Raw genomic sequence first — 24,638 nt, forward strand, 5'->3', positions numbered from 1 at the left:
TGGGGGAGGACCCCTGCAGTGCCTTGGGCACCCCCAATATCAAGCTGAACGTCAAAGGATGCTGAGAGTCCCTGTGGGTCATTAGGAGGAGTCCTCCCAAGACAAATAGCTCCTGGAATTAGGAGGAGGTTCCCAGCAACGGGCTGGTTCCCTCTGGTTGTTATGGTGATGGTAGGGGATTGTAAAATGTTACAATGAGAGAAGGCAATTTTCTCTTGTACAAAGTGGACCTCTGAGAACTAGGTGCTTCAAACATCATGATGTTAACATAATCTCCTAAGACTCTGGAAGGCAAACTGGTCTTTACTTTCCTACATTCCCCTGGGTTCCTAAAAGGCCGTGGACACTGAAGGATGGTCCTGTACATCATCATAGGAAACACTTTTATATGTAATTACAAAGGGCTAGGCACTTTTCACTTTCATGCATTGGAGAAGGAAATGGCAACCCACTCCAGTATTCTTGCCTAGAGAATCCCAGGGATGGGGGAGCCTGGTGGGCTGCCATCTATGGGGTCGCGCAGAGTCGGACACGACTGAAGCGACTTAGCAGCAGCAGCAGGCACTATCCTAAGGGCTTTATGTAAAATAAATTGCTTAATTCTCACAACTGTAAGAAGCAGATTCTATTTTTTATCCCCCTTTTACAGATGAAGAAACTGAGGCAGAGTTTCAGTTCCCATATGCTCTGGGGTAAGGATTAATATTTTGGTGGAGATGCTTGGCTACAGGAGGAGCTTTGAAATAGATGGACTTCTGTTCCCAGAAGTATGGGGCAGGGATGGGGGGACCAGGCAGCTACAGAATGAAGTCTCACATAGACTTCCCTGCACGCCTTGACCCTCAAGTACTAACCTGTTTTCACCATACAAAGGGAGGAGGCGGCTGCAGAGAAGTCACGGAACCTCGCTGGATAATTCCCATCCCAGTGTTGTATGCTTCATTCCTCTAACTCTTCACCGTTTAGTGCCAGGTACTGGCTTGGAAACTGGGATGGAATGGGGTGGAGTCTGTGCCGGCCCCCAACCCAGGACCTCACAGTCTAGTTGGGAGAATGACCCAGAAACAAGCAAACTGTATCATAAGTGCTCAGCCAAGGCTCAGAGCAGAGCTGGACAGGAGATAACCCAGACCATGGAATGGCTACAGGGCAGCCTGCTAGCAGAGCGATGAGAGATGGTGAGAGATGAAGCTGGGAGGCAGGCAGGTAGGAGCTGGATGCTGGAGCACCGTGTCAAGGGTGGGGCTCTGTCTTGAGAGCAATGGGGCCATTGGAGGCATTTGGCAGGGAGTAACAGAATCAGACTTGTGTTTTGAAATGATCACTTTGGCTGCGGCATGGACCCTGGACAGGAGGGGTTGTACTGTTGAGGCCACTGATGCAGTCCTGGAGTGATGTTGGCCTGAAAGGAGGGTGTGGAGACCGAGAGGAGAGGACCAATTTAGAGGAGGCAGACTCAAAGGAGTTTCCAGACTCAGTGCATAAGGGCATAAGGAAGACCATGGGTTTGGACTCTGAACTCCTGCATGGATTCAAGGTATCATTTCTGAGACAGAGATAGGAAGAGCAGGTCTGTGGCAAGGTGATGTCAGTTGGGACATTTGTGCCTCTGGGCTAACTGTGTGTGGGCAGACAGCTTTATCCTGCATCCCCAGCTTCTTCTAGAATCTGTTATTAAGGGAGTGGGTTGCCCTAGTGTGTCAGAGGCTGGTGCGGGGAGAGATGAGATCGATGCTGAACGCCAGGGCTGGGGGCGAGGAAGGTGACTCATCCCACTCCCTTTTAGGGATGGGGACACAGCATTCCTGTTAAGCAGCTTGACAAGGGGCTGGCAGCCCCGTGAACAAGCTTGGGCTTCTTCCATCTCCTCTGCACTGGGGCGGAGGCCCTGCTTTCTGTGTCTTTGCCAGCTTCTCTCTCTGCTAAAATCCCCAAAGCTGGGGCCTATGTCAGCAGGAGCAACCGGGTTGGTGGTAAGTGGGCACAGTGCTCTGTACGGTCGAGCCTGTGATCTCATTCACTTCTGCTCTCTGCCTGATGGTTGTGGTACTGCCATCCCATTTTCAAGATGAGGCAAGGAAGGCTGAGGGAGGCTAGAAGTCTTGCTGCAGTCACACAGCTGTCCACTCTGCCTCCAAGTCCCTTTCCTGGATCCTGTCTTTGCCCCTTGTGGAGGCTGGGGCAACTGCTGTCCAAACAGAAGGTGGCAGAGGATAGACAGAGCTCCATGGTGTGGAGGTTCAGAGGCAAGGGTGAAATGGGAGGAGATGCAAAACCCATAGGAAGGGGCTGCCCACACACCTATTACAGGACTCCCCAACCCTGAGAACCCTTATGGCCCTTCACCTGGGGCCTATGAAATCTAAAGTCAAAAGAGATAAGCCTCTTCACTTCTGGTAAACTTGGACTTTGCTTTTTGGTTCAGAAGCCAGAGGGGACAGTTGCAGCCTGGCTTCTCTCTCCCCAGACATGCAGATGAAATTACAATAGCCTTTCTGCAGCTCGCCACTAGGCCCAGTGTTTGGGGCTTTCAGGGGTCTCTGGTCACCCTCCTGGCCACCAGAAGTCCTTCATGGGAGAAGGTAGGGGCTAGAAAGAATGACAGCAGTAGCCTGCACCTCTGCGGTGACACACACATAGCTGGGTTCATGTGGTATGGGTGCAGTGACACTGGACTTTCCGGGTTCACAAGGTCTGATGCTGGTCACCACCTCTGCCCGCGGATCAGCTCAGGGGTGCAATGCAACAAGACCAACAAACAGCTCAGGGATTTCCTAACAGGCTTCGAGTAGAACTAAATCTTCATCCCCCCCCCCCTTATCACTTTGCACACATAAAATTTAATTAGCTTTCAATATATAATCTTAAAAAAAAAGAAAAGAAATCCTACAGATTCCTCCCACCCCAAATTGTTCTTCGAGAAAGAAAGGAGGTTTATCTCAAGTTTCTTAAGAAAAAATCTATAGGCACACAATGCAGTGAAATAACATTCATTACAGGGAGCTGCATGCAAACCGGCTTCTCTAGTCAGAGATGAGAGACAATCGCTTGACCTATTGCAAATCAAAAAGCATTTCCACACCACCTGTATTTTTCAACTGGTTAAGTTTTAAATGAAAGCCCCAACACCCTTTCTGGGAAGGCACAGTAACAGAGCCCCAACTGAAATTTCAACTCAGTCGATGGGAAGGTAATTACAAGAAACAAAATGTGAAATTTAAAATCAGGGCACTAATGAAGTCTAAAAATACCAGTGGCCCATCCTTTTGGCTGGCAAGACCTGTTCTTCATGGAGGGGATCTTTTCGTAATTACTCAGCTCCGCGAGAGACCAGGTTGTCACGTCAAACAATAGTAGGAAAAATCGTGGGACTTTAATGAGCTAGATCTCAAGGAGTTCTATGGTGGATCTTATTATAATGCCCGGCAAGCTTTCAGACAGAGAACAGGAGAAAAGGAAAGTTCTATTTTTTTAAAGTAGAGTTCTGACTAGTGTTGATGTTCTCATGCGGGGCCTCCTGGTTCCTGCTCGGAGCCAGCTGCCTGTCATTTAGGAGTGTGAAATCAATTGGACTTCGGAGATGTAAAATCCCTAGGGGCAAAATTAAAAGTGACCCAAATCCAAACCCACGTGGGCTTGTCAGGAAGATGATTCTCACATAGCAAGTTTCAAAGATTTGGTTTCAAAATTCGGGTTTCTTATTTTAAAAAATATGCAGTTGTTTGACATTAGATCTGACAGATAAATTATAGCTTTAGCAATAAAGGCTTTTAAGATTAGAAATGAAAGGAGAAATTACCTTAAAAAAAAAGAAAGAAAGAAAAAAACCCACCCAGGCTTGAGTTGGGAGGCATTTGTGCATGCAGGCTTCATTGTCTTTCTTTGCAGCAAATACCGGGGGGAGAAATCAGCTGACGAGGGCCGTAAATAGAGAAGCGAGTTCAATGTAATTTCCGGGGAAACAGCCAGCTCACTGGAGAACTATGGAAGTTGGTGTGATGGACAGGTCACCAGCTGGAGCTGGGAGAATCTAGTTGGCTCCCCAGAAGGTGGGGCTGTGAACACTTTCTAGGCCCACAGCATCCCCAGGCCTGGCACAGAATTCACACCATAGTGGCTGGAAGAGCAAACCCCACCAGGGGTTTCCTCCTTCCTGTCTGTGGGCTCAGGCCCATGATAGAGGATGGTTCGTGCTGTCTGACCCCACATGATGTTACAGGCGTGGCTCTGCAGGGCCTGCAGGCCCAGCCTGAACAGGAGCTCAGCAGGGACCTGCCTTGACCACCTACATCTTCATGATCTTATTAACTCAGATGCCTAATGGTGATCAGATGTGCCTACGCCTGGCAGCTTCAGGGGGCGGGGTATGGGGTGGATCCCAGCTCTATGTTAAGCCCTAAACCAGGAACCGGTCCTGTCTGGGCCAGTTACCTTGTGGCACAGAACCAACACCTTTTCCTGGGGGGATGCCTGAAATTGGCAAGGCAGCAAGAACTTCATCGGTTCTAGGAGCTTCCCTGGGATGGGGTGAGGGCGGGGTGGACACACACTCCTCCCCCTACCTGATGGGAGAAGACAGTCTCCCATCTTCCCAGGCCTTGGCACAGCCTTGGGAGCAGCGGGGCACCCAGCACCCAGTGTGTCACACTTGGTGGCATATAAACTGTGGGTACAGTTTTTTTTCCAAAGGGAGAGGGAGCTTAACCAAAACAATTCGAACGAACAAACAAAAAATCAAAAAACAATGTAGTCAGTTTTTAAAAAAAGATCTTAAACAAAGCAAGAGTTTACCAAAATGTAGATGTAATTTTCTCATTTAAAACTAGTGCTGATTTTCAAAACAAAGGCAGTCCAGACTCAATCAGATTGGGAATTAAACCCGACAGAGATCTAGACACGGCTTTGTTGTGGGGATGCTTGACAAGGCCTAGAAACTGCTCGTAGGGATAAAGATAGAGATTCAGGAGGGCAGGCTGGATGAGAATGGCTGGTTGGAGCCCTTACTCTGCTAAGACTCTGGTCTGCAGCCCCCCTCCCCATCTCAGGGTTCGTAAGTTGGGAGGCTGAGGCGTCTCGCCCGAGGTTCACACTTCTAGACCATCTACTTCTCTTTGAGAGGGAGCCTGGAAGCCCAGCAGGGCAGACCACCCATTATGCACCCTCTTGCCCACACCTGGGTCCAGGCCTGGTTGCCCTGCCTTTCCACTCAGCAGGAGTGGACCTTGAGGGGATGGGCAAGTCTAGGGGTATGTAAGCTCCCCGCCCCCATCCCCCTAGACTCAGCTGCAGCCTCAGGTCCTCCCAGGTGCTCTGCATCCTGACTGCCAGACCGCTCAGTCTGGTCAAGAGTGAGGCTGGTTTGCTGACACCCTCTGCTCTAAGCCTCGGGCCGGGGCCCAGCCTCGAACCATATCCTGGTGTCTTCCCTCCCCTGGCTCTGTTCTCAAGGATCTGGAATGAAAATGGGTCCTGGGGAAGGGGGTTAAATGAAGGTCAAGGCTGGAGGTGCTCTTTCTTGGGGTCTCACAGAACCACCCATGAGTTCTTGAAACCAAACATTTAGCTGCCTCAGGATGGGCTGGGGAGGTGGGTGGGGGAGGGTCTTCTGGGCCTCACTTCACACCCCTGAGCTGCTCTCATCCAACGCACAGCAATGGGTACTTTTCCGGGGGTGGGAGGATGGGCACACGGCCAATTCATGTTCTGACTGTCCTTATGAGTGGAAAACGGAGAAGGCCCCCAAAGGGACTGTTCTAGGGGGGCCTAAGAGGAGGCTTCCTGCTCATGCTGCCTGTGGCCTGGCCTTGGGTCATATGGGAGAATGGGCCAGGGCTTGGGCTGAAGGCGGAAGGCCCTGTACTTGGCAGGCTCTCCCTGCCCTCCTCTGCTTGCCTACCCACGTTTCCCTGCCTTCCTTGTTCTGCCCTCCACTTTTGCCTCTGCCTCCCCAGTCTAAGACCCAGCTGTCCCAGGTAGGGAGGCCCCATTGCAGCCTGGATTGAAGCAGTGAAGGACTGCTGGGGAGCTGGGCACCAGGAACCAGGCTCCTGTGCACGCTGTGGTGGTGACCACACACGGGGGCACAGGTGCGGGCACACAGGAGCACGTGGGCTGCAGGACTTACCTTTGGGGTGCCCAGGGTCCGTGAACTCATACTTCCCCACGCCAATGGTCCGCAGCATCTGTAGCCCGTGGGCCGATTCTGATGTGGGGGGCCCGTTGGTGGCCGGGGCACCGCTGGGAAGAGTGGCAGACGGCTGGGCTGGCAGCGGTGGAGGCAGCAGGGGCCCTGCCATGTGGCCGTTGCCCACGGCGGTGGGTCCCGGGCGGGCCACCTGCCCGACGCCGGGCAGTGTGGAGACAGCCAGGGGCTGTGGGCTGGCGTACAGGGCCTGGGCGGGCATGTTGACCACCACGCTGCTCAGCGGCTGGGAGGGCGGCTGTGGGAGTGAGTAGTGGCCTGGCATCAGCGGGAGCTGGGGCCCCACGTGGGGAGGCAGTGAGGGGGTCACCCCGATGACCGGGGCCTGGACGTTCACCGCCGGGCTGAAGGTGGGAGGCTGGGCCACTCCATAGGAGTGTGCGATCAGGGCAGGCTGGCTCCCGGCGGCCACCGTGGTCACCCACGGCCCTGTGCCTGCAAGGGAAATGGGAGAGATGTCATCTGCCGGTTACACAATTCACTCAGCAAACAGCGACCGACTGCCTCCAGCCCTGGGCCGAGTGCTGGGGTCAGAGAGGTGAGCAAGGAGCCTGTGTCCTTGGAGCTCACAGACTAGGAATCTGTGATTAGGTGAAGCCCCGCTGGGTCGGCCCTCACTAGCTGAGTGATCTTAGGCAAAGCCTTCCGTGAGTAGATTCCTCATCTGCCAACTTCACAGAGTTGCTGTGAGCAATGAGATGACACACAGAATGAGGCACCCGATTTTGATAATGAGAGGCTGGAGAAAACTAGAAGCTGACAAGTGTCTGTGAAGCAGTGCCGGCAAAATTCTAGAATGGGCTGCTAAGGGGGCTTGTTTCCAAGCCTGTGGAATAGGAGGTGGTGTCACTGTGAGCTAATCTGGTGTCTTAAGGATAAGGCATGCCTTCTGACACTCAGTCCTCTGCAGGACTAGTAAGGGAGCCTGGAAAAACACATCAGAACTTCAGAGCACAGTCGGTGAAACCTTGAATAACTCCACGGTGAACATATAGAGGGGTAGAGCCACAGAAGTGACTGACTCATGAGCCGGCTAATGGCCCAGAGGATGCTGGAGACGTAAAGGGGGGTCTCTAGTGATGGGCTCACCTTTTCTATCAGTTATTTGGATGATGGAATGGAAGACATATGACCAAGTCTGCAGGTTACATCATGTTGGGAGGGTTAGGCACAGGTCAGCAATATAAGCAGGAAAAGATGCCAAGAGTCATACGGGAAGATATGGACATGGTCTTGCTCTTGGGTCCCCCACACCCAGCTGCTTAAGCCAGATTGTGAGGAAAAAGACAGAATATCCACCTGGACAGCCTTGGGGTCTTACTGTTGAGAGAGCATATGATGTGGTTACCTGCAGAGCAGAAGTGAGGTGAGGCTGCAATCATCAAGGTAGAGGGGTTGAGTGAAGAAGGTGCTGCAGACCACTCGTGGTTTCTGTGTGTTGGGTTCTGAGGGATGCAAAGAGAGGAACAATGCCCAGGAAGGTGAAGGGACTGGGCTTGAGGGCATGGCTGAAGGATTCAGGGTGTTCCTCCTGCAGAAGACTTGGAGGGGGATGAATGGGGGTCTTTAGATATCTGTAAGGCTGTGATGTGAATGGCCAAGCTCACATGTTTTGTGTATCCCAAGGGGAGGCCTGGGATCAATGGGAGATAACAGGGAAGGTTTTTGTTATGGTTGGAGCTGTCCAAAGAAGGCCTGAGATGCTATAGGAGGCGGTAAACCCCCATTTCTCAGTGAGTGGAACCTCTCTCAGTTCTCATATAACTGTTGGCAAAGCAAGACCTCACTGGATGGATGACTTTGGAAATTTATGAATCAGAGTACTGAGGTTTGGGAATAACTAACCAAAATAACTTAAAGCAGATTCAGAGTCACTCCTATGTCATTCTCTCTCCCTTGTTCTTCCCAGTATTTTCTTGAGCAACAGAGACAGGGATGGAGACACAGCCTAGGGAATTACACACAGTCACACACCCCCTGCACCTCCTCCCTGTCCCTGATGCAGCCTGAGGTCCCGGCCACTGCAGGCCATGGGTCAGGACCTGCTGAGGAGCTGGGCCACCCAGGAGGTCTCGGACTTCTCCCCCCGCCCCAGCCAGAGGGTAGGTGTCTCCGTCCACCCTGAAGTACACACCTGGATTGTCGCTCTCCCTCATCTGTTTGGAGGGCGGCTCATCAGTGTCCCAAGGCGTGGACTGATTGATGGGCGTCTGCCCCCACCGGATGCTGGTCGTGAGTCCCTGGGACTGATTGTCTGCTTTGGAGATTCCGGGGGCCTGGAAAGAAGCAGAGCAGGGGGGTGAGCACCCACCTCCTGGCAAGAGTCCTGCCCCGGTGCCCAACCCTCAGCAGTCTCCAGAGGCAGAGACCGAGCCCTGCATCCAGTCCCTCAAGGGAAGTGCAGGGTGTCTTGGTTCAGTAGCAGCAGCCGTGGCCTCAGCTAAGCTCCTGGCCTCCAGGAACACCCAGCCTAACCTGGTGCCTCCCGCATCACCTGAGCTATCAGAAAGGAATGAGAGCCTTGTATTGTGAGAAATAAAGTTCCCCCAGTCCTTGGGTCATTAATAAACCACATCAATCATGATGGGCAGGTGTTGAGCACCAACTGTATACTCAGTCCAGGCCCAGGAGCATCATGTGCCCAGCCTCTGACTTGTGAGAGGACGACCTTTCGAGGCATTACCGCCAGGCCCCATCCCGCCTCCACGCCAGCCTTCAAGGCCCCCAGCGTCCCCCTCCACAGAGGAGGCATGGAAAGGTGAGGACTGGGGCCCCTGGGAGGACAGTGCAGGTCCTGACACCAGGCCAGAAGGCAGAGAGCATCTTCTCTGGGACCCTCAGCTCCTCCTTATGGAAAGCAGGTAAGCTCTCTGCCCCAGGATCTCATTTACTAATTCACGTATTTAATGAGAAAACCAACCTCAAGGCAGAAACAAACACTAGGACAGCATTGGTCTCCCTGAGCTAACACTTTACCGTGGACTATTATATAGTCAATAAAAATCATGCTTACTCCCTAAGGAGATGGCAAAATGCTTACACGATAAAGTTGAATGAGAAAAGCAGAATATAAATGACACACGTATAACCTCACTGGGTAAAATATGTGCAGGAGGGAAAAATCCAGGGGTGGATTAATAAGGAAAAATAGCAGCAGGAATGTCTTTCTTAGGTGAAGGGATTAAGGGACTCTTTTATTCTTTTGTCTACACCTCTGTATTTGCCAAATTGTTTACTATGGCCATTCCCAGTATTTATAAATTATAATATTTATAATAAACACACAAAAAAATCCAAAAGACACATTGGAGAGCCTCCTACCGGGACGTGGCGGGTGAGTCTCAACAGAGAGAGCTCCAGGAGGACTGACCAGAGCTTGTACGAGGGTAGCCAGAGCCCAGCCAGGTTGGGGGTAAAGTGTTACGTGGGGTTCGGGCAGACAGTCACCCACTGGGGACAGTCACAGGAGGCCAAAGGGGCCTCCAGGGACACTTGCAGGCCTCTCTCAAGTGAGGCCACCGCGCTCTGGACTCCTGCTGGAAGCTGACTCAGTGACCCAGCTGCCGGGGTGGAGGGAGGCAGCGCCCCCTTGTGGGCATCTCTGAGCAGCGGGACTCTCCTCTCCAGGAAGCCGCGACGAGTCCCGGCAGGTGGGAGGGTGGACGGACTTCGCCGGGCTCTGATGCCTAATGCAGATGACAAACAGCGCCTGCATCAGGGCCTGCTGGGGGGAGCGGAGCGCATCCTATTAGGACCGTAGGCTGCGCTGAGCTAATTGCATTAGGCAGCACTTTATCTCTGGGCTGCGTTTCAGATGCTTCGGTTCTGTGAACAGCGCAGGAAACAAAGGAAAAGAGTGAATCTCCCGAGGGAGAAACAATTCTGCGGACAAGCTTCCTTATCAGAGGGAGGCCTCTGCCCCATTTCTGTCTGCGGGACAGATGGGCGCTTAGGGTAGGCGAGGGGCTTCGGGATTTAGCCGCCCTTACCAATAGTCTTAGGGAATTTAGGAAACAATAGCTTGGCATCTGCAGCGTCTTTACACAGACGGCTTTCCCGCGTGTCCTGTCTGCAGCACCCTATTTCCAGGCTCTGGGGGTGCCGTGGGCTCAGAGGTGCAGAGGTTGCTTCCCTCATAATAAGAGGCATCTGGACCGGGGCGGGGGGAAGGAGCCAGTGTGATGTCCTGTTTGGGGCCCTGTTTTGGGGTTGAAATTTGAATGTGGAGTCCCCTGGCCTTCTCTCCAGTCCCCTCCTTCACTGGCAATACAACAACCCTTTCTGTCAGTAGGGGGCGCCACAGCCCCTCTGTGAGGTCTGGAATTCCTGGAGGCCTCCCAGGCTAGAGGCGGGTTTGGTTTTCCAGATCCTCCTGCAGCCGCCATTTGTCCTCCAATGAATCAGTATCCATGGCCCCAGTCTGGTTAACTCGACGGGACGGGGAAGGGCTTTGTGGACCTGGAGCCCTGGACCTGGTCCTTAGAGGCTGCCACTGCTGCCAGGAGGGGTGGCTGGGGTCTCCTCCTTGAGAGTGAGTAAGTGAAAAAGTAAAAGTCACTCAGTCAGTTCTTTGCAACCCCAGAGGCCCTCCTGGATCCTCTGTCCTTGGAATTCTCCAGGCAAGAATAGTGCAATGGGTTGTTATTCCCTTCTCCAACAGATCTTCCCGAGCCAGGGATCAAACCTGGTTCTCCTATATTGCAGGCAGATTCTCTACCATCTGAGTCACCAGGGAGTGGGCAACCAGACTGTAAAACTTCAGGAGTTCCTGCTGGTCGCTCGTGCCTTTGCTGGTCATCTGGTTTGCTCTTCAGTTAACTGGGCTCCTGCTCTGTGGTCGGCCCTGCCCAAGGCACCGGGGACACGCTGTGGCTGGGACTCACTCAGCCCTGCCCTCGGGGGTCTGCTCCCCGCTACACAATCTGTGACCCAAGACGCACTCCAGAAGGAAGCTGGGGGTGCGGGGCGGGCCCAGGGCACGGGCACAACTGAGCTGTGGCTACAACAGGCCTGCTGTCTGCCTGTGTCTTTCATGACTCTCACAAGCGAGTTCTTACCTACAAGAAAGAGGTTGTGCTGGAGAAGGAAAACAGCCTATTTATTTTTCTTTTCTTTAGGAAAGACAAATAAGGACACTCATTCTGCTTGGCACTAGCAACTTCTGAAGCTATGAGCAATGTGCAGTTCAGGAGTTTTTATTTATTTTATTGAATAAATGAACATTCCCTCCTTCACTCCCTCCAGAAAAATACACACAGGCGAGGCTCTTTGCAGAGGCGGCTGGACGCCCAAGTGATGAAGAATGTGGCCCTGGTGATGCGAGTCAGCTTGGCTGACTGGAGCCCCGTGCTCCTGCAGTGGGGCTCCAGGCCCAAGGTAGACTCGAGGTCCCCAGGCTCTGAAGGTTTCTGGGGGACCATGTGCGGGTCTGCACCTCCAGCTCTGAACTCCAAAGGCCAGGCCTCCTTGAGTTTCACTTCTCCTCGCCAGGGGCTCCACCCCAAGAAGGCATAGACACCGGCCAGGAGACCAGCCTGGGTGAGGGTCGGGGAGAGGAAGGCAGGGTGAGGGAGCCTCCCTTCTCCCCTTCCCGCTGCCATCACTGAGGACATCGCCGACCTTTCCCCAGTGTTCCTGGCCTTGCTCCTATGACATGACGGCCCTTGGCACAGAGGCGGGCAAGGACAGCCCTCCTCTTGCCTGGTGCCTCCACGTGGCCCTCTCTGCCCATCATTGGCCGAGCAGGCTTCTCTTTGCTTCTCTTTAATGAGATGCTAATGGGATGCATCATTAACGCAGCAGCTTTTAAACCCTGAGCTCTTGTAAATTTTCAAAGGTCACATCTTTACGGTGGCTGACAGCATCCTGCTTCTTTCAGTGGCTGAAGAACACTGAGGACCCCCATCCTTTATGGATGCAGCTCTCTGTGAGGGGCATCGAGGGCTGAGGCGCCCGCTGGTCGGGGAGCTGGGAACCTCCACCTGCAACAAGCCCCCCCTCCTACAGAGCTGCCCTGGGGCCCTTGCTCCACTTAGGGCTGCAGGTGGTGAAGATGCCTGGTAGCGGGGGTGGGCGAGGGGCTGACCCCGATGGAGGGGCAGCCATGCCTTTCCTTCCAGGAATATCAGTTGCTCACCAGGCTGCACACTTGTGAACCTACAACAGCCTCGACAGGCTGCCTCTGCTGATCTGTCCATCCAAAGGGGGCCCTTTTTTTCTGCTTTGCCCAAAGGTGCCATAGAGGCCAGCAGCATCCCAGGTGGTCAAGGAAATTTGAAAGATGATGGAATGGGACTCTCTGGGGCCGTGCCACGCCTTACTTGTTCTCACCCCTTGTCCCGTGCACATGATGGTCATAGCCTCGAAATGCTGCCCTTCATGGCCTGTACTGATCTGCACTGTCAGGTGGGCTCCAGAATGGCAGGGATCCACACAGGTGCTCGGCCCAGCTCCTGCCAGCCTGGTGCCCAGGGAAGGCAGGGTCTCTGAGCTATAGTGTTGGCCAACAGTAGGGGTGTTCATCACTGTTGATTCACAAATGCATGTAGGTATGGCCTGGCCTACACTTCGGGAGAGAGAATAATGGGAGTAACAGAAAAGAGACATGGAATGGCAGAGTGGGAGACACTGGGACATTTAACTGCGGAGATGTCGTTTTCAGACTGTGGGAGCCGCTTGTGTTATGACCCCAACACTTGCCCTGGCTGCTGCTTGGAAGGTCTAATGCCCCCTCTGCTGACCTCCTGGCCCAGTGCTTGAGTATAATAGGAGATGTGGGGGCTGAGGTTGACTCCTGCCCCTGTTGGGCTGGGGAAGAAGCCAGAACTCAGCTTTTCCCACTGTTCACCCAAGGACATCAGGAGCGGGTGAACCAGTGAAGCCCAGAAGTTAGGGAGAGCTGATGTTGGACCACGAAAACTAGGCGGAATTCAACAAGGCTGACAATTTTGGCTGAATTTGCCACCAAAGGAGCCCAGAGTTGCGGGTGCGTTTCCAGTCTAGATATAGTGGACAGAGCTCCAGGGACCGCTTCTGGGGCTCATGTGGGCTTCCTCCCGGAGGAATGATAGTACCGGTGTCCAAGTCCTTCTTCTGCCCATGAACCTGCCTCCACAGACTGGAACCTGCGAGTCTCAGTGCTCTTGTCACTTGTGTGTTGTGACAGCGTGGGCAGGGACTGCCATCTGCTGAGCGTCCCTGAGAACAGCCGCCCCATCTTCACAGCAGTGAGACTGTTCCCCCTGGGGAGCGCAGCGTCCCCCAGCCCTCACCTCGCTTTAATCCCTCAGACCACACTCCAGTGCTCCCTCTGGGCCTGAAGCACCACTGGACACCAAGGTGTACCCCAGCCAGGCGGGGATTGGGGGTGGGAGATGGCCTTAGTGAAAACGGAAGCGGCAGGGCGGACAGTAGTGGGAAGCCCGCGGCTGGCCGCACGCTGAGCTTCACCCACAGCTGCGTTTTTAATCTCACGTGCTAAGTCGTTTCAGTCATGTCGGACTCTTTGCGACCCCATGGACTGTCACCACCAGGCTCCTCTGTCCATGGGATTCTCCAGGCATGAATACTGGAGTGGGTTGCCATTTCTACCTCCAAGGGATCTTCCTGACCTTTTTCCAGGGTCAGGACCTTCCTGGATCTTCCTGATCTTCCAGGTTTGTTCAGGGATCCAGCCTCCCTCTCTTATGTCTCCTGTATTGGCAGGTGGGTTCTTTACCACTAGCGCCACCTGGGAAGCCCTTTTATCTCATGGCTCCCCATAATCCTCACCTAATTTGGGAAAGAGAGTCTTTGGTGAGACACTCATACAACCCCTGGTTCTGAATTCTAGGGACCCTTCTGACAAGGGACTGCTGATGTGGCCTGAGCCCTGCAGTGGGCCTTTGACTCTCTTTTTTTTTCCCCCTGACTGCTTTTTGAACACCCCTATCTTGCCCCCATCTTGAGGTGGAAGCTAGAACACATTCTCTGCCAGCTTCCCTTGGGGCTGGAGCACAGGCTTGGGCCCGGCTGCTCAGACACCCTGGGGTGTGATTTTGGTCTGGGGGTGCTGGGTGGTATAGGAAGCCAGCCCAGCTCCGAGTTCACGCTCTGCAGTGGTGTGGCAGAGGCACATGGGTCTGGGAGCACACACGGGTCTGGCGTCCTGGGCCCAGCCTCAGTGACGAGTGCTCTCATTTCCTTCTCCCTCTGGAGGGCCCTCAGACTCCTCTTGTGGGTTCCCACAGGCGGCTAGCAGATGTGAACGCTCAGGCATCCCTGAGCACCAAGCCCAGATTGTCCTGGGAATCACCTACCACCGACTGCCAGCTCCAGGACCCAGCATAGCTGGGTAGCCTGCTCCCTGCCAAGAGTGGACATTTCACCTCCTTTTCAGCATCCCTCCCCCTGCAAGGCATTTAGGGGCTTAATGGTGCCCAGGTCCACCCATGGGGACTAATGGAGACTGGTTTTTGGTAAACTTATTCAGACTGGGGTGTTGGGAACTTCCTGGGGCCCTCGAACTATAAAGGTGCCCAGGAAGACAATCCTTATGTAATTGTGGAAATTCAGGCTGGGGGTAGGGGAGAGATAATTTGGTGTCTGAATTTTTTAGATTATAGTTCAGGGGTTTAGACCTAGATGGCTGGCTTTCTAGGACTTGCAGATTATTTATGAGAGCACCGCTTCTAAGATCAGACAGGTAGAGCATTGACCACCTCGATGGCAGGGGCCCTCTGACTCATGTGAGTGCATGTAGGAAGATCCTGCATGTGGTGGGGTTGAAAATGCCGGCCTCTGGATCCCACCTTAGAACTTCTGATTCCGTAGATCTGGGCTGAAGGACCCTCAAATGTGGCTCCCTAACAAGCCTGCTGGGTGATGCGGTCTGTCAGCCTCACTCTGGTGGAGGCAACAGCAGTCTTGATGTTCAAGTTCCCAGACCCCTATGCCCCAGTGTGGGGGAACTTAGGGGCTGGTGCCGCTGGGCAGGTCACAACTGGGATAGGTTTTGGGGTCTTGCTTATGCGGCTCATGGGAGCCAGACAGGTGACACTGTTTTCATGGACTGCTGTTCACAGCCTAGGTTTCAAGGGGTCAGAAAAACGCATTGACAGATACCAATGCTATAAGTTGGTGACCTCTGGGAAGAGCAAATGACACTTATGAGTCTCTCAGTTCTCATTTCAAGATCGCTACCACACTACAAACAAGAAAATAATCACAGTTATATCCCCTCTTGGGGCCAGAGGAGGCTCTCCTGAATCCCTCCTGCCCTCATTAACCAGCTTGCCCTCTCTGGCCCCCTGAACCCAGGCTGTGCCCGTGGCATCCCCCTCAGAGCAGCACCATAATGCGCTCTGGGGCCCGATGAAATTTCTAATAATACTAACCAATGATGTGTTAAATTGAGACACTTCTGGCTCGCATGCCGGAAACTGCATGATGGTTTAAAGGACCAGTGCTTACCTTTCTCTATCAATTTGCTGCTAAATTACTGCTTTCGGAGCAACTTACAGAAAAGTAATTCTTTATTTAAATTTTAATTTCAAACTTGTCATTTTAAATATATATTCAGATTCCAATCATATTACTGAATATGATGATGTCTCTGGAGGGCAAGCGTTGCTGCAAGGAGCTGGGTGGGGGCAGAGGACGTCATGGGGGAAGGGGGAAGGAGGAAGGGAGCTGAGAAAGGAGGTGGCCACCCTGGGGGGCACTGGGGTGAAGGCATCCTTGTGTTGGGGTGGAGACAGAACTGCGGAGGCCAGTGGTCAGACTGTAACCTGGCCTTATGATCCCAGGAAAATACTTTACGTTGAAACTATCAACTGCTTCCTGTGCCCTCTGTCTCTTGCTGGACCACCCTGAGGAGCCAATCAACCATAATGGCTTGGATCACATTTATTGAGTGCCTCCTGGTGGATCAGATGGTAAGGAATCTGCCTAATTTATCTGCAATGCAGGAGACCTGGGTTCAATCCCTGGGGTCAGGAAGATCTCCTGCAGTAGGAAATGGGAACCCATTCCAGTATTCCCGCCTGGAGAATCTCCTGGCCAGAGGAGCCTGATGGGCTACAGTCCATGGCATTGCAAAGAGTCGAACACCACTGAGCAACTAACATTAACACATACTCCTACATGCCAGGCATGGGCATGATGTGAGTTCTTTCCTGAGGAAATCTGTGTTCTTATGTTCATTTTACATATGAGAGTAAGAAGACCCAGAGAACTCCAGGGACAGCAGAGCCTGCCAGGCTTGGGCACAAACCCAGGTCTGTTCTGTCCTAAGTCCCTCAGCAGTGCTGTGTGATGGCCAGAGTGCGCCTCGGTCACCTCTCTCCAGACCGTGCTGCTGTGGTTGACAGCTCCATGAATGGGTTTAGTCATGTCAAGGCCGTGTCCACACTACCTTGTTGGGGTCGCCCATAGAATCCCTCCTCTGGTGTCTGCAGGTATGCCAGCCGTGGCTTCTCCTTCCCCCACTGTGTCCAGCCCAAGTGGGCCTCCTGCTCTGACAACACCCTGGGGCCAGGGAGCCAGTGAACTTGAACATCAGGACTGTCCTTGCCCTCCCAATGTGAAGTCCCTGGACTGCATCAGCTGGTAGGCTTGTTAAAGAGCCACATTTTGGGGTCCCCTGCCCTAGCCCTTCTGAATCAGAAGCTAGCCTTCCATCACCTCTCCTACTCAGTCAGACCCCCTAGACTCTAACCCACCACCAATGTGTTCTGCCAACCCTGCCAGTGAGGTCCTGGCCCCTCCAATGAGGCCAGTTCTTCCGTCTCAGACCAGGGCAGCACAAACTGATACCTCCACCCTTTCCCAAAGCTGTCAATGCATGGCCTCCCTTCACATCTCCTCTTGCTTCAGCATCTACACCCCGTCTCCCTCCTTTTGCATCAGCCCCATCCCCCCTGTCCATCAGCCCCTTCCACTTGGCTTTCCATCACAAGCACTGAAAAGTCCTTATTTACCACTTCACCTGCCATTTCAGCATCCATCTGCCTTCCCCATCCCCTTTTGTGGTTACCCCTTCCTTGGGATTCAGGACACCTGGTACTCACTCCGGTTACCCATCAGTTTTCACTTCCTTACCTCTTCCCAGCCCTGCACTTCAGGGAAATCATTCCCTCCCCTTTTAAAAAATATTTATTTGGCTGCATTGGGTCTTAGTTGCGGCCTGCGGGATCGCAGACTTCTCTCTAGTTACAGCCAGAAGGCTCAGTAGTTGCAGCACACAGGCTTCGTTGCCCCGCGGCATGTGGGATCTTAGTTCCCCAACCAGGGATTGAACCCATGTCCCCTGCACTGGAAGGTGGATTCTTAACGACTAGACCACCAGGGAGGTTCTGAAACCACCCCCTTTCAATGGACAGTCACCTCCTGATGCCAAGCCCCGTAGCATCTCCTCGTGTTCTCTCTCTGATCCCTAACACCAGCTTCCTCCTCCTTCCTTCTGGAGCCACTTCCCTTGGGTTTCCTGTAGCGGTGCTTTTCATGGTTGTCTTATTGCTCACTGACCCCTTCCCTTGCCAGTTCTCCACGGAGGACGCACTGGAGAGCGCACACTCGCTGTTGCTCTGGCCCCTTCCTTCTCTCAGGTCCATTTGGGTGCTCTCCTCTTTCATAGTTATTTTTCTGATGTGAAATGTCTGTGCAATAGTCTTTGTCTCTGGTAGAATCCAGCCTCCTATAGTATAGTAGAAGTATATTTGCTTTCCCTTTTTCCAACATCAAAGTCTATACTGTGGAAACACTTTTGCTGAAGGCTCGGCTCAGATGGCCTCCCTTGCACATGTACAGCAGCAGCAGCGGGGGCTGGTTTTTGCATCCTGCTCTCTCCAGTGCCCTGTCCAGGTCCTCCCCCTGCCCCGGCCCCTTCCCCCAGACCCCCTCCCAACGGATGGGCCTTGTGGACAAAAGAAAGGATAAATCTGGCAGAACATTACAACTCAAAGCTTTCAACTTTCCTCTAACAACTTTCAACGGGAAACTTCTTAGTCCCATTTCCAAGTAACTTTTCATCCATTACAAAAACCCACAAAATTTTCAAAGGGGCTTTGAAATAAGATCACCTGGAAAAAAAAAAAGCCCATCACAAACGAAAGTCTTTGAAAAGAAAGAGGCCTTTCCTGAGCTTCAGCACCCCTCTGATATCAGTTCCCTTTCATTCTGCTGAAAGGTGCAGGGCAACCTGGCCCTCAGCAGATGCCTGTGATGTGAAGCGAGCCAGTGGCCCAGACCAACGACGATGGACGGGGGACAAGGAGGAGAGTGAGGGACACCTGTTCGCAGCGCTGGGCCGGGCCTTTCATCGCCCCCTTCAATCGGCCCTCGAGGCTCCCCCCGACAGTCGTGTTCCTTGGAACCGGCCCTGCCTGTTCCCACTCATCTCTGCACTGGTGGCAGCGTAGCTCCCTGCGGAGCGTGGCGACCCATCTTCATTCTTGTCCCCAGAGTGGGCGGGAAGGTAGGCGAGGCCGGGGCAGCCCCGCTCTGATCTTTACAAACGTTTCCCAAACGGCCGGCCCTGCAGGTGGTGACTCGGGGACCACCCCTCGACCTCCCAGCCTCAGAGCCTGTGACCCGCCCGCCCTCCTCTGGTCGGCTCCGGATTCACAGACGCACATCACACGACGGCCAGTGGCCGGGAGCCTTTTGTTATCTTCAGATTGGAAATCCTCAGCGAATCTGGGGATCAGAATGGTTCTCTGTGCGGGGCGGCTGAGCTGAGAGTGGGTGCGGGGACATGCCTGGGGTCTCTGGCTGACTCGGCCTGGCCCTCAGACCCCTGTGCTCTGAGCGCCCAATATTAATTTGGAACCAAGCCTTCCCAGAGTTGCCTCTGAAGCACCCCAGGCTCGGGAAGCAGCAGGCTCTCAAGAACAGCTTGGCCAGGGGCTAGCCGGGCCCTTCGGACCCGCAAGGCTCTCCCAGCCTCTCTGCAGACAGGACTCTAGGACCGACTGTGCTTTCCTTGTATGGAGGACCCACCGGAGCCAGAAAGAACCCCAAGAACACTCACTGGCCGGCTGTCTGTGGCTCCTCTGGGGTCCTTTCTTCAGTGAACACCTGATATTCCTATTCACACCCACCGTCCACCTTCCGAGTCGTGGGCCTGGACGGAGCATCCCTTGTTTGTTGTCACAGACAAAGGCTTGCCCAGGAGGGGGAACAGTTCTGAGTTCTGAGCCCTCTGCCGCCTGCCTGACCTGACCCTCCGGGCAGAAGTCGACTGAGAACTCGACTCTCACGCCTGGTAAGACGGGTCTGATACAGACATCTTCACCGACCGCAATAGAAGCCTAATAAGAGAGAGGATTGTGGTAGGGTCACCCCGAGGCCAGGCAGGACAAAGAAACGAACAACGTCGCACAAATAGAGGCGACTCCTCAGACGGGGTGGCGCAGCTGAGGGAGCTCAAATCGTTTCACTGCCGGGACTTCAAGACTCACTGAAGCAACTCAGGGCCTGAGTGTGCATCTCGGGACCAGAGCCTGGGTTCTGACGCAGTGTGGGGCTGGGAACCTGGTGGGTCGACCAGGTCTGCGGTGGAATCTTCCGGAATGACATCCTCTCGCCACCTGGTGCTTTCTCTTTGCTGTCTCCTGCCTGGGCTCTTTTTGACAGAGCAGTGTGCGTCCAGGCAGGGTCCTGGGGGTGGGGTGGAGTGGGGTGGGGTGTGGTGTGCCCTCTTGTGGCAGCCCAGCCCTGCTACGTTAGTTCAGAATTGAGGCAATTGGAGTGACTTTTTTCTTTCCTTTCCTTCCTTTTTTTTTTTTTTTAAAAGGAAATGGCATCATTCAGCTCTAGCCCATCTTTTCAGGCTTCAGAAAACTTGCTGGGACAGACAGATTCTATTTAAATTCACTGGAGGTCCAGGTGCGAAAGGGAAGTGGTAAAAATCCTTTACAAGTGGTGGGGCGGGAGAGACAGGGAAGGAGGCCCTCTTGGGGTGGGTAGACAGATGGACTTCTCCAGTGGGGTGACATGTGAGGAGGAGTGGGGTTCTGGTGACCAGTGCAGGGAAAGGGCCCGGCCCTGCCCTGCAAGGAGATGGGGCAGGCACTGTCCCAACGCCGAGCCCTTGGGTCTGACCCACCCTGGAGACGGCCTGAGAGGCTTTTTGCCTGTGGCTGCTTCTGTGGATCCTGGGTGAGGGAGAGGGTCCCAGACAAAGCCCCTCCACTGACATTCCCTCCTTAGCAGACTGCCTGGGCCCTCACTCCTCTCCCTTCACTCTTCACAGTGCTGCCTGGACACCACAGCTCCGTCGGTTCTGTGCTGGGGCCCATGGCCTCAGGTGCATCATTCATTCACTCATTCATTTGCCCCACTTTTACTGAGAAGCCATCGTGTGCTCGAGACCATGATAAACAGTCTCTGGCCTAGGGGGCTATAGGAGAAATCATGATTATAACAGCTAATATCTGTCAAACCCTTGAATGTGCCCGTTTACAACCCTCAAGTCCAAGAGTTCTTTGAGGTATCAAGATCAGAGTGTCCACTTCTGTTCTTCACTGTATGAGTCAGCTTGGATCACCATAATGAAATACCATAGATTGGGTGACAAAACAACAGAAATCCTCACAGGTCTGGGGGCCTGCTGAAGACTCTGCTCCTGGCTTGTGGATGGCCACCTTCTAGCTGCATCAGAGAGAAAGTTCTAGTCTCTTCCTATTCCCATAAGAACACTAATCTCATCGTGGGGGCCTCCATCATCATGATTTCATCTAAACCAAATAATCTCCCAAAGGCCCCACCTTTATTTATTTATTTATTTTTGGTCTTTTTTTGCTTTGTTTTTGGCCATACCACATAGCATGTGAGATCTTAGTTCCCAGACCAGAGTCTGAACCTCGCCTCCTGCAGTGGAAACACAGAGTCTTCATAACTGCTCCACAAGAGAAGTCCCCCCAAAACTCCATCATTAAATACCACCTCAGTGGGGGCTAGGAATTCAACTCTAGGAATTTTGGGGGAACATAGTTCCGTCCCTTGCACCCACATAGCATGTACACCGTGGGTACTGAGAAAAGGCTTGCTGTATTGAGTTGAGCTCTGTCTGACTGTTGTTTCTCTGCCTCACTTTGTCCACCAGACCCCCGGGGTGTTTAATGGAGGGCTGGCCACCCACAGGCCTGACCAGCGTTCACTTGGTCTTCCCACCAGCCTGAGCTCTAATTTTCCAGTGGTTTGCTTTTTTCTCTCACAACATAATCTCCATGATCTCTAGTCTTTCCCGAATGCTGTTGAAAGCCTTGTTGTATTTATCTCTGGAGAATCCGCCGTGCCCCTGTGCAATTTTCCATTGTCATGGTTCATTTTAATTTCCTCTAAGGCTGTTGGCCACTCTCGTGTTCAGAAATAGCTTGTTCCACTTAATAAAAGCGCTTAAATATGCAGACACGAGAAGTTTCCTATGCTTGCTCCTAAACATCAGAGTAAGTGGAGTGAGATGCACGCCCTGCCTCGTGCAGTGAGGCTGTGCACACGCCAGGTGGCTTCCCAGGAAGGAGGAGCTTGGAATCAGAGGTACAAGGATGGAAGCAGGATCTGAGAATTCCTGGTGGAAACCCGGCCGGCCTGGGTGGTTCCCTGTGGCATCGTCCAGCTCACAGCACAGGGTCTCCTGCAGTGCCTGCCATCTCCATAATGACCAGAGCTCTGGCCCTGCAAGTGGGAGGTCTGGGCTCCAGGCCGGCACCACCTCTAGCGCCTTGTGCCCTTGCACAAGTCAACTCACCTCTTAGAGCCCCTGCTTTTTCATCTAGAAAACATCCCTGATGATCCTTCCAGGACTTTCCTGGTGGTTCAGTGGTTAAGAATCTGCCTGCCAACACAGGGGGTATGGGTTCAATCGCTGGTCCAGGAAGATCCGACATGCCGTGGAGCAACTAAGCCTGTGGGCCCCCAACTACTGAGCCCGCACTCTAGAGCCCACGTGCCACAACTACTGAAGCCTGCGTACCCTAGAGTCTACACTTTGCAACAAGAGGCCACCTCAGTGAGAAGCCTGTGCGCCACAATTAGAGAGTAGCCCCTGCTCCCTGCAATTAGAGAAAGCCTGGATGCAGCAACAAAGGGCCAGTGGGGCCAAAAATAAAGTAAATAAATAAATTAAAAAGATTCTTCCGAAGGCTGATATCAGTAAGGAGTAGAAATTCCCCATTTTCAGGGCTTATCACAGAAGCTGGGGCAAAGCAGGGTGCAGCAAGGGCAGCTACTATTACTATTTTGGAACCCAAGCCTGCAAGAAGGATGCTCAAGGCGGTCTTTCTTCTACGTCCATTTTCCCCTAGGTTGCTGGAGCTAGAGAATCCTCTATAAGCTATGGATTATCAAGAAAGGACAGAAAGAAGCAAAGCCAGCTGGATTGTGATTCACACACCATGTCTACCGAAGCCTAGCTATTGGGCCATAAAACCAAAGGCACGGTATTCTAAGCTCTGGCCGCAACTGGTCTGGATTGCAGGTCAAGGTCTCAGAGCTGTGCTGGGCTTGCCCAGGGAGCCAAGGGCAGAGTCCCTGGGCATCTTTCTTTGGCTTATGTAACAGCAGTGAGGAGCCAAGAGCCTAGGGTGGCTGGTGATGAGAACAGGAAGGGAGAGGCCCAGACACTGACTTAAAATCCTGGACAGAATGGCAGCTGGATGCTCACGTGGGTGCACAAGTGTGCACACACATGCATTTGCCTACCTACACACCAAATCCACACCCCCCCCCCCCACGCCTTCCACATGCCTGCACATACCCCCACATCCCCAGCCTGCTCGGGCAGCCAGGGGATTCCAGCCCCGACAGGGCAGGTGATGCTGGCAGACACCCCTTGCATGCCCCACGGAATCTTTTCTCTCTGATGGCTCTGAAGCACAGAGTCCCCCATGGCCACTTTGAGCTTCCCTCCCAGACACTTTTTCCTAAATCAGTTTCCAATCTGACTCATTTCAGTTTTAAAACAAGAAAACATCAACAAACACGATGAAGGGAAACAGATGGTAACAATTACAGGAGGGAGAAAACAGCCCATTCCCTCTACAAGGGGCAGGCGAACAGATTGGTCCCAGACAGTGCGTCGTCCCCAGGCCACTGCTGGGGAGACCTGGACACAGGGCTCCAGGGCTCGTTGCCACGGCAGGGCACAGGCCAGCACTGGGGATGGGGCGACGGGCATGAAGGCCTCTGGGCCCCACAAGGCAGGCTTATTGTAACCTGGCCGCCAGTTCTCCAGTGAAGAAGGGCTAGACATTCCAGCACATTCCAGTCTACCTCATTACCTCTGATGCCCTGTCTGAGGCCTGAGGTCTGTGTGGGGCGGCTCCCTCCCTTGTACAGTGGGCACTGTCTCTACTGCCAGTCTGTGAGCTCCTTGGGGCAGGATGGGGTTCCTCCTGGTGGGTGGTAGTTAGAGCTGGGTGTCTGGGTTCAAATGCAAGTCCTGCCACTTCCAAGTGGGGTGAGATGGGGGCAAGTTAATGGACCTCTCTGTGCCCTGTCCTCCTTTCCTCACCCCTCAAACAGGGATAAGTGTAGACCTTCAGCATGGGATTATGAATTAATAAGTGCAAAAGATTTGGAAGCCTGCTCAGCACATAGGAGTGCTGTGTGTAGATGCTGTCTCGTCATCACTTGTGCCGACAGCCGGCTCCTTGTCTGGCACGCAGATAGCCTGGGAAGGGGCTGCCAAGGGAGGGATGAGGAGGCAGGCCAGAAGCTGGGTCCTGAAAGGTGGGGCACACGCCAGGCAGGGCAAGCCACGCACTGCGGTTAGGGATGAGAGGATAAGCCCGTGTTGGAGTTTGGTGCCCGAGGGTCTGGGGGCAGATGGCCGGGTCCATGGTCCTGAGCTGGAATCTGCAGTCCTCCGTCCCCTAGGACCACTGTTTGTCCATCCTTTATGGTTTGAGTACGACAAGGATGCTACCCTCCAGCCGATCAGGTGGGTGGAGAGACAGGCAAGGAAAAAAGTGCAACCTGGAGAGATCACATGCTGTGACGGGGGAGGGGGCAGCCTCTGCCCTAGCTGTGTGGATCCAGGAAAGCTGCCTGGAGGAGGGGGCTGAGTCCCGAGCCTCAGGAGAGGGGTATGGTGGGGGTGAAAGCAGGGGGTGATGTGCCATTCTGGGCACAGGGAACATGATGCCCTTGGGGTCAAAACATGAGGGCATGCTGAGTGAGGGTTTGGGTTCCTGTTTTTTCATTGCTGAAGCCCCCCCAGCAAGGATGGAGTGGCTCTGAGTCTCGGTTTGTCCACCTGCAAGGAGAATGATAGTCCCCACCTTCCCAGGCCCGAGGAGAGATCTATATCAGGACATGTATGAAAAGTGCCCAGGGGGCTCCTATACAGCAAGGTGCTGACTGCAGGGGGCTGCTGTTTTGGCCTCATTTGTGCACACAGGTCACATGAGTGGCATGAGCACACCCCCCCCCCCCAACCCAGCACAGCGGTAAC

The 24,638-nt window shown here is 53.5% G+C and overlaps 1 protein-coding gene across 6 annotated transcripts in view; it reads right to left on the reverse strand.

Annotated features, from left to right (window-relative positions):
- Positions 1–24,638, reverse strand: part of KLHL29 (kelch like family member 29) — a 331,437-nt gene that overhangs the window by 64,036 nt on the left and 242,763 nt on the right. For all 6 annotated transcript variants that reach the window (XM_025261505.3, XM_044926203.2, XM_045162299.1 and 3 more), the window contains 2 exons: positions 8,337–8,478; positions 6,125–6,637 (listed from right to left, as the gene is read on the reverse strand). In XM_025261505.3, the coding sequence (XP_025117290.3) occupies positions 6,125–6,637; positions 8,337–8,478 (655 nt within the window). The remainder of the gene's footprint in view (positions 1–6,124; positions 6,638–8,336; positions 8,479–24,638) is intronic.

Source organism: Bubalus bubalis, chromosome 12 (assembly GCF_019923935.1).
Source record: "Bubalus bubalis isolate 160015118507 breed Murrah chromosome 12, NDDB_SH_1, whole genome shotgun sequence".
Classification (NCBI taxonomy): Eukaryota; Metazoa; Chordata; class Mammalia; order Artiodactyla; family Bovidae; genus Bubalus; species Bubalus bubalis.